General features: G+C 35.7%; 1 protein-coding gene across 1 annotated transcript in view; it reads left to right on the forward strand.

Annotated features, from left to right (window-relative positions):
• The window catches only part of LOC104493534 (contactin-associated protein-like 4), a gene marked incomplete at both ends in the record, with an annotated part of 50410 nt that extends 38052 nt beyond the window's left edge, over positions 1-12358 (forward strand). Inside the window, 3 exons of the mRNA XM_010136237.1 lie at positions 2739-2936; positions 9248-9404; positions 12231-12358. Of these exons, the coding sequence (XP_010134539.1) occupies positions 2739-2936; positions 9248-9404; positions 12231-12358 (483 nt within the window). The remainder of the gene's footprint in view (positions 1-2738; positions 2937-9247; positions 9405-12230) is intronic.
• Positions 12359-12679: the final 321 nt, after the last annotated feature.

Raw genomic sequence — 12679 nt, forward strand, 5'->3', positions numbered from 1 at the left:
GGTTATGACTGTTTAAAAGCATGCATTAATAAGCTACAGTTGAATTTAGTTTAGGTGTGTCATAAGTGTTGAGAACTTGACTTAGAAACCTTATAATAAGATTTGATGTTGATTTGTAAACAATTTGTTTACAATTTGTTTGGCCATCTCTATTTCCTGAGAAACGGACAGGACTCTGTCTGCCAGTGACATTGGTTTATTTTCACAGCAATCTAAAGAATACTTACTATATGTGTTGAAATGAGAGAATGCTCATCATTTTGGTGAATCTCTGCTGTTTTTCCAGTCTTACCGTGTCAGCTCCTCACTTCAAACTCTGTAGTGAACTGCGCTAGCTCATGGTGGGTTCACTTTAGATTGGCACAGGCCGTTCAAAAGAAATACCCTAGTGTCCTGTGAGACTAAGAGAGACTCAAGAATCACAGCAGAAAGATGACAATTTTTTAAAGTGGGTACCCTCCAAGGTACAGTGTAGCATCTGATTTATCCTTGTGTGTCCATGGAACAGCTGTTACTGTTTTCCGCAGTCACTCCTTATTCACCACATTAAGCAAACCTCATTGATCAGTTCTTCATCTCAAGATGCAGCCTGACAGGTTGAATCTTCTATATTTGTTTTATTCCCTGTTTCCTCATGACTAGAATTCCCTTTTCCCACCAGAGACAGAGAAGGCAGATGCCCACATTTCTTACAGCACTGCCTTGTCTTTCACATTCATGGGGCGCTATCTTCAGGCAGCTGGTAGGGAAGTGCCTTTCCCTGGTTTTATCCTTGGGGGTCAGTTTCAGAATGAAGAGCCTACAGTCCACGCTGCCAGTTAGATGAGCAAACTGCAGTGACCTGTTGGGTTTTTTTTTTTCCCCTTCGTAAATTTGGGCATGTGACAAAGGGTTGACTTGTTTGTCTTAATTCTTCTGTTCAGCATAGCCTTTAGATATATTTTTGTCTGTGTGTACATGCATGTTCAAAAAGAAATCTAAGTTTGCTGTGTTTCCAGATACCTGCTTTTTGGCACCATGAACATGTCCTTCATAAAATTTTATAATTTGACGAAAAACTGGTAAACGATGATAAAAAGTTGCATAAATAAACTCCTTTTAACATAATACATTTTGAATAAGCACCTCACCTTGAGAGTTCCTTTGAGTTTTCTGATGAACACTTGTCCTTTAATTGACCACGAGTTGTTTCCTTGCTATAAATATTGTATGTCATCCATGTGCCCTGTAAGAAACTAATGAAATAAAATACATCTCTGTGAAACAGTTAGAAATACTACTATTACAACATCAGAAATATTATCATCAACCCTACAAGTTAGAAAAAAAATATTTCTCATATCTACTCAAATTACCTTGGCCATTAAGATACAGGAATATAGTGGACATGAACCTAAACCTGACTGACCCATACCAGTTTTAAATGGGAGCCAGTAGGAAGGTTTTAAAATTAAAAATGCTTTCTGCGATTGCTGTAGGAAATTAAAAGAAGGCTTTTTATTAAAGAATATTTGTGAAGTATCAATACAACAGGAAAGCTACGAAACTGTTTTGCTGTTTAGTGTAAACAATATGGTTCCAAGTTAGAGAAAGTCTGTTGCACAGCAGACTGCATATCAAAGCACATACATTTTATAAAAAAATAAAAAGTGTGATATATCGTTTATTATTCAACAATTTGAATTATATGTATATGTAAGTCTTTTCTGCTCTTTTATCACAAGAACATTTCCTCAGAACATATTTTTCTAGAAATAATGTTTGGAGGACTGAATATTTACTTGTAATTCACGGAAAAAAATTTTTTGCAGACATAGCTCAGTTGCTTCTGGAATAAATATTTTGATAATATTTTTCTTGCTCCAGTTTACACAAATCATATGGCCTGTCTATACAATGCAACGAAGTGCGTAGATACCTTATTCAGCAGTATCCATGCTAAAAGCCTACATGAGAACAGTATGTGTTTTTCATGGAAATGGAGCTCTCAATTCTGAACTAGTACTTGATCATATTATAGTGCCGAGTTAAGTGGGCATACCATGGTGGTTACCGTAAGTTAATATTATGTCTGGTGTTTGGAAACAACTTTCTATGGAACTTTGTGATTCTTAGTCCATGACTAAATATAGTTTTGAATAGTACTTCAGATAATGAGTACTATCTGAGTTTAGACTGGAATTATTCACCTTCATGCAATCTGAGTTTTATAATAAGTTCAGTATTTGCAAGATACTTTTACTTCTTCATACAGCGGAAAAAGTCTGTAAGTTATTTTCTCATACAGAAAAAATTGATACAAATTATAATGATATATGTAATGTAGCTAGAAACTAGTCTAGAATTTAGTGTTATTTTATAAACTGTTTAAGCCCTGGACAAGTGAAAACAGTAAGTATCCTTTCTGTTTTTTCATTTCAATTTCCAAGAAAACGGTATCTTGTTTCAACGACAGTTACCTGGGTGTCATCATTTACTGTTTCTTTATTAAATAATCATAACAAGCTCAATACCTGTTACAGTCACAGTACGATAATCTATTTGTAGATAGAAACAATGGTTAATTGTTTTCATTTTTGCTCAGTGATTTCACTCTCTGTTTCATAAGCCGAAGAGCACTTTCTGTGATCAAAGAAGTGACCTTAAAGATTGGTGGATCTCGTCATACATTCTCTTTCCATTGCCAACTTATGCAACTACTTCTCATTCTTTACTACTTTTTACATGTGTTTTGAAAGATACATCGTGGACAATTATACAACATAACAACACCAACCTAACCAAAGCCAAAAGTGCTAACCGAGAGAACCCCCACACTGTGTTTTTCAAGTACTCTGCCAGCCTAGACCAGCTTCAGGCTACAATTAACCATGCAGAGCACTGTGAACAGGAACTTGCTTACCACTGCAAAAAGTCGAGGCTTTTAGATAAGCCAGGTAAGTAAAGCAGACAAATTTTATTGTATTGCATAGCGCATTTTATTTTACTGGCTACTAAAAGTATTTATTTCTATGAAGGTTATGGCATTTTGCTACTATAGAGTTTGAACTACTTCAAATATCTAGTGCTCAGATTCCTGTAAGCTGCTAGAAGACATTTAAACTGGAAAAAACACAAATGTCAGTTTATAATTGTATTTCTTCACAGAATGAAGTGCTCTCAAATTTAATTTATCTGGTAAGTTTTTTAAATTAACAGAGATTACTGTTAACAGCGCTACTGTTGGTCTGCCTTCCAGGGATTTTTAAATTTTAATGAAGAAATTACTGAGGAAATACCTCCTTAAAAGAATACAAATTAGTGCACAGAATTCAGCAGAAATTTATCTCTGAATGTCTTTGAACACTTCATGTGCATATTGTAAGTGCTTGAGGAAAAAAGCATTGATAACGTTACACTTCCAGTCTCCAATATAAGCATTCATTAAAAAAAAAAAGAAAAATGAAAAAAGAACTAGTATGGTTTGTTGACAAAAGCATGATTGTTTAAAGATAAAAATGAATGGAGATCCTCTGCGGTACTTAAAGCAAAATGAAGTTATGTAGTCTACTTAAATATCAACTTTCACTGACACAGAGATGCTCTTGACAGACTTTACAGCGAAAACTCATTTGAGGTACTCCAAATAATGTGGACATAAAAATCTCATTTTTACTACCATTTGAAAAACTAAGTGAAATTGACTTGACACCAGAAACTCTGAAACTGATCAAATGTTTTACTTGTCATTCTTTCCTACTAAGTGGAGAGCAGGTCTCTGCGTGTAACAGTCTGGTTCTGTTTCTAAGCTTGCCTTATTCATTCTTTCTCCTTAATTATGCCATGGACATCTCCGGACTTTTTAGACTAGAATTCCATATAGTCAGAATATCTGCTCATAAATGTCTTGGCAGCACAAAAAAGAACTTACTGAGCCTCTCTTTTACCTATGGACTACTATGGACAAATTAAAGCTGTGGTTAGATGTTCAAAATCCTGTTTTAAAACAAGCAGAGGGTGTCAAGATTGTGCTCTCTAAGTATTTAATATCTTTTGGCTGCTAACTGTCGCATAGATTAAGTTAAAACTAAAACCCAACAATAAACCCCACTTTCTCAATTCACCAGCTTCAACAGAGTGATCGAGCTGGAAACCATGCCAAAATTTAGGTTAGAGGAGAGAGGGAAAGACCCAGGCAAGCAGGACTTCCTGCCTCTTTTTTTTTTTTTTTTCCTGGTGATCCAATGAGGTAGCACAAAAAATGCAGTTTTTTCTAGAAAGCTAAAAGAGTGCAATCAGTCAATTGCATGAAGCAACTTAAAATTTACAGGTTTTCATGCTAGGAATAAATAGCCATGGGAAAGCTATTTGTGAGTTCCACAGATTTTCCAAGATCATTCTTTGTTTAAACACTATCACAGACTGTACCAGCTGCAACTTGCTATTTGTATGAAGAGTGGGCTTTAGTCTGTTCTGAAAGAGGTAAGGGAACACTGGGCTCTGGTGATGGTCAGTCTTAGCTTCTGCAGTAAGGCCGCTTAAAAAAAAATTGATGCTGAGTTTTGTGATACAGGCATGAATTAATAAGAGAGATAGGGTTTATGTTTCCCTCTGGTTGAAAGCAGTCAGAGCCACATTTTTATAACCTTAGGTCTGCCCTTTTTTAATTCAAGGGTAGTGACCATGGTGGATGACCTCAGGACAGATTCTCATCGACCCATTCAGTCACACTAACAGTAAAAACAGTTCCTGGGAGAAGAAGCAGATGCTGCTTTTGATATAGGCTACTTGGTGATTTTGAAGGGCTGGGTTGTACCTACAAGGAGAAGGGAAAAAGTAGTGGTTTTGTTGGTTTAGTTTTTTTCCAAAAATGCGTGCGGCACTTATTTTTGAGGGAACTCAGTGATCAGTGCACCTAGATTAGCCACTGAAACAGATGTTGTTTTCAGCATATGAAGACATCAGCAGCAAACAGTACGAGTTTTCACAGTCTTAGAAATCACAGAATCACAAATCACTGAGTGGCTGAGGTTGGAAGGGACATCTAGAGGTTATGTTGTCCAATGATCTTGCTCAAGCAGAGTCACCTAAAGCCCATTGCACAGGACCATGTCCAGATGGCTTTTGAATGTGTCCAAGGTTGAAGACTCCAATCAATTTGGGCAACCTGTGCCAGTGCTTGGTCACCCTTACAGTGAAATAACATTTCCTGATGTTCAGGAAGATCCTCCCCTGGATCCATTTGTGCCCACTGCCTCTTGTCCTATCACTGGGCACCACTGGAATGAACCTGACTCAGTTGTTTTTACACACTCTCTTCAGGTATTTATGTGCACTGATAAGATACACTTGAACCTTTTCCAGTTTCTGCTCTCCCAGTTTTTCCTCATAGGAGAGATCCTTCAGTCCCGTGTCTCTATGACTTCTCATTGGACTATCTCCAGTATTTTCATCTTTCTTTTGTAATGAGGAGCCTAGAACTGGACAAAATTCTCCAGGTGTGGCCTCACCTGTGCTGAATGGAGGAAAGGACCACTTACCTCAACTTGCTAGCAACTTCTCAAACTTCTAATGTAATCCAGGATATCAGTACCCTTCTTTGCAACAACGGAACGTTGCTGACTCATGCTCAACCTTGTGTCTGCCAAGACTACCAGGTTCTCTTCAACCAAACTGCTTTCCAGCTGGGTGGGCCCCAGAATATATTGCTGCCTGTGGCTGTTCCTCCCCAGGTGCAGGTCTTTGCAATTCCCCTTGTTGAACTTCATGATGTTCTTGTCAGGTCATTCTCTTCAGCCTGTTAAAGTCCCTCTGGATACTAGCATGACCCTCTGGAGTATGAGCCACTTCTTCCAAAGTCTTGGTTCATATAGGCTTACAAAGTCCCTCTGGATACTAGCATGACCCACTGGAGTATGAACCATTTCTTCCAAAGTCTTGGTTCATATAGGCTTACAGCATGTTTGATAAGTGCTGGAAGATTAGGGTTATATTTACACAGTGATCACTGTAGTGGCTGTAGCCAAAGAATCACCTTTAAATTGTGTAGCACAGTGATGCAGAGCTATTTACAGAATTAGCCATATCAGTGCTGCTTTATCAGACTTCTGTACAGTCGTAGAATCTACCATCAAGCAAAACTAGCAATGCCTACATAGGCCCGAGTTAAAACTGGGATGCTTCTAAACTGACAATATTCACTGTTTTGTGAATATATGCTCAAATATTTTTAGCCTGGTAAATATTTTTGAACATGTTTTGAACAGTCTTTGAAGACAACAAAATGTAAGTCCTGGGCTTTTGTCTCTGAGCCTATGAGAGTAAGTTTTTCAAATATCCTCCGATTTACCGTCTTTTTCTTTCTACAAACACAAATGTAGAACTTGCTGATATCATGGAAGACGGTCTTTGAAGACAACAAAATGTAAGTCCTGGGCTTTTGTCTCTGAGCCTATGAGAGTAAGTTTTTCAAATATCCTCAGATTTATCATCTTTTTCTTTCTACAAACATAAATGTAGAGCTTGCTGATATCATGGAAGAAGAGAATTCTAGTATCTCTTGAAAATTTTAGGTCATGCCACCCCATGAAGTAATTCTTCGATTTACCGTCTTTTTCTTTCTACAAACACAAATGTAGAACTTGCTGATATCATGGAAGAAGATAATTCTAGTATCTCTTGAAAAATTTAGGTCATGCCACCCCATGAAGTAATTCTTTTATTGCCTGGGTATAAGAAAGTGGGGAATTAGGGATCCTCTCCTGTTTTCATTTTTTGGTCAAGATATATTTTTCCATTAAAAAGTATGTGGAAATAGAACGTATTACTTGTGTCTCTGAAGAGTAGTATTTTCAGATTTAAAACTGTTATTGAAAAATTTGGTTCTATGTTTTTGAGAGCTTTGTAAATATATTTCTCTTCTGTTTTTATGTGAAACATATCATTCCCAGTGTGACATAGTACCATAAACTTTTGAATTTTGTTGGAAATTTTTGCCAGAATGTTGCAATTATGAGTGTCACTTATAGCTGAATTTTATAGGATGCTCAGCCTATTTAGAGTAGCTCAGAGAGCTAAATATGTGTTCTGTTTGGAATACTTATTCTTTAAAAAAATTGAGGGAACTTTAGTAAGGTAATCTACTCTGAAATTTTGGGCTTGTTGCTTTAGTTATTATTTCACCTATTCATTATCTGAAGATAGTCTTCACCCAGTTTTCCTCTTTAAGATTAGCTTTATGTATTTGCTTGCTGTGTTTTATGCATGCATGTTTCTTTGAATGATTTCATAGTCCGACTTACACAACAAACAAACAAAAAGTGATCGATAACACATAGCTAATAACTGAAGCATACCTGACATTAAAACAAAGTTCAAATAACATCTTACTGAAATACGTTTGTTCTGTTTCATTTATTATGAGCACAATGAAATATAAGAAATTGAAATGTAAGTAGGTACATTATCAAATTGCCTGCACAGTTTAATCCCTCCCACTTCTGCTATCTATAATCTCAACTAGCTATGCCTGACAAGTGTAAAATTTGATGATGGTGACATGAAATACTTTTTGAAACATGCAGTCCACGTAGTAATTCTTAGCTGACTGTGTGTTAAGAATTACATTATGTTCAATCAGCCTGGATAGCATTTGCAAATGATGTCATTGAATAAGTCACCAGTTAATACATTTACGTGATCATTATGAGGAAATCTCTAGCCATTTTAATTAATAGGTTTATTTTGCTTAGGCAATACTTTCTGCCAAAGCAGGTATAACTGTCTAGGCTAATCAGTATGAACCTGCAGCATTTCAGTAAATACTCTCCTCAGACTGCTGCATGAACAAATAACTGAGACTAGCTTTTAAACATACCCCAATGTCCCTAGCAAAAGACTGGGCATATTAATTCATGACTACAATATAAAGATAAGGCATGCCGTTGTAACAGCAGAAATATTCTGCTTTTTACAGCCTTAGTTGTTGGAAGCTTTTTAAAGTGGTGTCTGATAAATTATTTATAAACTGTCTCTAGGTTTTCTTCCTCCTGTGATGGCTTGCGAACACAAACACTGATATTGGACATTGATGCCATTATGCAAGTTTGACTTTTCCAGAAACTACTCGCACTGTTTTTTGGCCTGCTGGGCTGACAGTTGTGTGGTAATGAATGCAGTCAATATGTTTACGATCTGAGAGACTGTCAGCAAAACAGAGGTCTTATCTAACAGTGAGGTTTAATAAGCAGTGGCAGTTGTAAGGAAAGTTGAGACTAGGATAAATTCCAGCTGCTGCGTGAGGGCCTGCTGCTAAAAACTTGGAGATCCAACAACAGCAAAAAGAAGTGCATTTATAAGAAAATCTGTAAATTAACAGTATTTTACTTCTTCTCCTGCCTTTACTTTCATGCATTGCACCTATCGCCCTTTTTCCTTCTCATTTGAGATGTTTTATCTTTATGCTTCATATCTTTTAGCCATTATCTGTTCTGTATGTATTTTCTGTTGCTGTGCTGGCTTGGCAACACCTTTAAGCTTAATCTGCAGTACTGTAATATTAAGGAAAGATCCAGTTTTGTCATTTTGCAACAAACAATGCTGACTGGACACAACACACAAAGATGTAATAGTCCTAGGAAACCTCACTTCTGCTCACCAGTTACATAAACTTGCTTCTGGAAGCACCATTAACATGATTTCTGTTGTCTTTGAGTATATAAATTCTGAGTCGGCTGCCTGGGACCTAACAGCTGTCCATCACAGAAATGGGTAGTAGTGCTCTGTAGTGCTCTTGGTAGAGGGATAAGATCATTTCTGCATGGCTTTTCTGTAACTCCTCTCATTCTGTTGCTGGTAGTTCCATGATCTGATTGATCTTTACTTGGGAATACAAACCAAGTTGTTTTTTAGGATGATGGTATCTCCTTTTTCATGAACCATTTTAAAACAAATTATAAAAATGGGCTGCTGAAGACAAATGATTCTAATATCATGGCTCGTTGAACTAGGAACTGTGAGTTCCCTTTTCCACTAATGCAAGCAAAAACTTTTGACAATCATTTAATACCTGATAATGAAGTATCAAAATGAATAATTACTTACCAAATAAATGTAATAATATTTTTTCCAATTATTTTTAAAAAGTTTTTAGATTACATTTTTAAATTAGATTTATCTGCTTAACCTTTTGGAAACTTGTTTGGATGAGTAAAACAGGGAAAAGTAGGAGACAAGATGGAGTACTGATTTTCTCTAACCTGCCTTTTAGATGGGGTGCCACTGAGCTGGTGGATTGGAAGAACAAATGAAACACAGACTTACTGGGGAGGTTCCTTGCCTGCTGTACAAAAATGTGCTTGTGGATTAGAGGGGAGCTGCATTGATTCCCAGCATTACTGCAACTGTGATGCGGACAGAGATGAATGGTGACTTTTTACTGTTGCTTATTCACAATACTTTTTCCTGGAAAATAAATACACAAAATATACAGGCTTTAGCACATTTAGAAGTTTAAACATTTAGAAGTTCAATTTACCATAGGATCTCCTGCTTCTTTGATATAGAACACATTTTCTCACAAAATTGTCTCTATCTATATATTATTATTGGTAATTCTTTCACTCTGAATTCTGGGAAAAGTGTAGTTTTATACAGATACTTTCTAGTTTAGTAGTATAATGTATGCTATATATTAATATGTTAGCTATGTTCTAGTTCAACTTCAGTCATTAGTTTTATAACACTGAAAGTAATTATTAAAAAAGTTAAAATAGGCTCTGGAAAAAATCAGTTAATTTTTATAATAATTTTTTAATAAACTTTAAGTTTAGACTTCTTATCTCTTTTTTGTTATATCTACAACTTAGATAATTAAAATTGGATGCGTGTTTTATCAGTGAAGTGAAGCATTCATATGGAAACCGATTCTAAGGGGATGGAAGGATTTCTCAAATCTGATCTTCCACTTGTACTTAAAATTCTCTGGTGTTATTTATGATCTATTCAAATAAATAACATAAGATATGCTTTCCTGTTACAATGTCAGATCTGAACCTGACTTTTTACTTTAGAGGATTGGATAACTACTTTCTCAACAATAGCTACAATGCAGTATAGGACTTCCATAAAGTGACAGGGGCTTTTCAAATCAAAGCTTTTCTGTTAAAGAAACTATCAAACTTCTAAATTTGTGAAGCATAAACTTAAATAAATCTGGTTCAGTGAGTATTTTAATATACACATGTTAATAAATGTTTAGATATCTGTTTTCTGAAAACAGAAAAATGTGAGGAGGGTGCTTAGGATCACCTTCATTTGTACAAAATGAAGCAATACATTGTTTCCTGCTCAAGATAGTTATCCACCCTTCCTTTAAATTAACAACTACAGCATTCAGCTGGAAAATGCTTATTCTCTCATCATAAGCAGGGAACTCAACAGATACAGAAATGAAAATACAGCAAAGGGTTGGTCAAAGAAGAGTTCTTCACAAGGTTCAAAAGTTTCTGTAAGGAAAGAAGGTGCATCTGCAGTAAAACTCACAGAGTGTTATATGCTGTGCTCATTCCAGTAAAGAACACTAGGAATCTATTTATTATTGTCTTGTATGAAAATAGAAACACTTTTTGATTCTCAACAGCAAAATAAGCTTTAAAAGATGAATACGTTTTGAGACAGGATTTTGAGTAGTTATTAGTAATATGTTCTTGCTTGTTTATCTCGATTTAATCCATGCTCACGTCACAGGTTAATTTATAATAGTAACATACTTGAAAAGAAAGAAGGTAGAGGATGACATCCATGTCTTCAGCATAACCACTTGGAGTAAATATCGTATGTCAATGAGTATATTACACTGAAAATATGACTCTCATTTTATATTTGTCTAAGTATCCACTTTTGATAATTCAATTTTCATTTTAATTGGAGACTTAGCCCAGTAATTCCAGTGTTATGGAGACTATAATATGTTTACATTTATATTAGTAGTTAAGTTTAATATTTCATTTGCTTCCCTAGAGACTACTGGCTTGAATCAGTTGAAATCAATACTATTCATAGGGCAGAAAAAGTAGGTAGAAGCTGTGCTTGTTTGACATGGTTTCTGAGCATAGAAAGGGGTTTTTTATGTTTTGCATTTCTCCCTTAAGAAAAAGACTTCCTGGAAAAAAAAAAAAATAAATTTTTATGCACTGTGCTCCAAGACAGATAAAAAGAAATGATATATAGAAAAGGATGGTGATGTAAGTAAAGAGAGCGGAGAAAAAGAAATCCTTAATTTCACTCAGCAGAAGGATTGAATCTCTTCTCATTGTCTCAGAACCAGTGCATGGTGTACTGAAAGAGGTGATTGCTAAGCTCAACCACTTTCCCAGAGAAACGTGGCTTGCTTGATGAGGTGTGTGTCTTGCGTTTAATCTCTGAGCAGTGCGAGTTCCAGATTGCCTCCCCTTTCTGGGCGCAGACTGTTGTCTCTGAGCTATTTACTTTGCCCATTTAAGTGAAGATTCAACTATTAATTGAGTGGACAGACTGAATTTCTCAGAAATTGACTATTTCCATTGGTTCATGGGAAAGAATTTCATGGACAAAACTGTTGCTTATGAAATTTAGAAATTCAGTTCTGATGGTAAGCTGACAAAGATTTTACTCAAGGGAATTAGTCTAATATTGTAAGTATTGGGTATGTGCTCTAAGTGCTAGATTGCATATTTCAATTTCTGTGAGTTACATATTTGTAGCTTACGATACTTTTCCTGTAAATTCAGCATAATTTTGTATTTTTCTATTTCATTTTTCTTTTTTTTACTTTTGTCAAAGTGAAATATGAGAAAAAAAAAGGTAGAGTTAAATAAAAAGTTAAACTAAGCTATTTAATATTCCATAACGTAGAGACAGACCGTTATAGATGTAATACATCCTCAGCAACATAAATTTATTGACATGGGCAAATACATTAGCTTAGGCAGTTAATACCCATCTATGTCAAAAGGAGGTTTCTCATGCCTGTGCAGATAAGCATCATCATAAAACTCCCCACTTCTGTGAAATTATTTCAGTCCTGTCAAATGATCACGATATTAAATTGAAAGCATATGTTTGTATTCACATTTCCTTGTATTACTGATAGAAGTATGCATCACGCTTTTTCAGTATTTAATCCTTCATTTTCCCCAGCAATGTGACAATGATAATGAAATGTTTATCAGAAACGTTTTAGGAGAGCTGTGGGTTTCCTTTTACCTTCTCAGGACTAATGATACTGGATTCCTCTCCTATAAGGAGCATCTACCAGTAACTGAACTTGTGATCACAGATACTGACAGACCAAATTCGGAAGCAGCTTACAAACTGGGGCCTTTGCTTTGCCGTGGTGACAGTAAGTAAAAACTGCAGAGTTTTGCGAAGCAATTATGGGTTTTGACTGAAATAACTTTTAAATCTCGTTTGCTAAACAGCCTAACGTACGCTTTTGTAAAACATTCATCTAGGTGTTTTAGTAATTAGGAAAAAGACAAAATGCCACGGTCCAGTGCAAACCAGTGTAGAATCATAAAGATGTGTTTTTGATGACACACGTCAGTAGTGAAGATGGAAATCGTATAGTTTTCAAACAGATATTTTGAGTACAAAATCCAGCGTTTTTCTGCAATTTGAATTAAGTTATGAGGAAAGCATTATATGAAGGGTAGTTTATAAC

This window comes from Buceros rhinoceros, unplaced genomic scaffold (assembly GCF_000710305.1).
Source record: "Buceros rhinoceros silvestris isolate BGI_N320 unplaced genomic scaffold, ASM71030v1 scaffold1725, whole genome shotgun sequence".
Lineage (NCBI taxonomy): Eukaryota > Metazoa > Chordata > Aves > Bucerotiformes > Bucerotidae > Buceros > Buceros rhinoceros.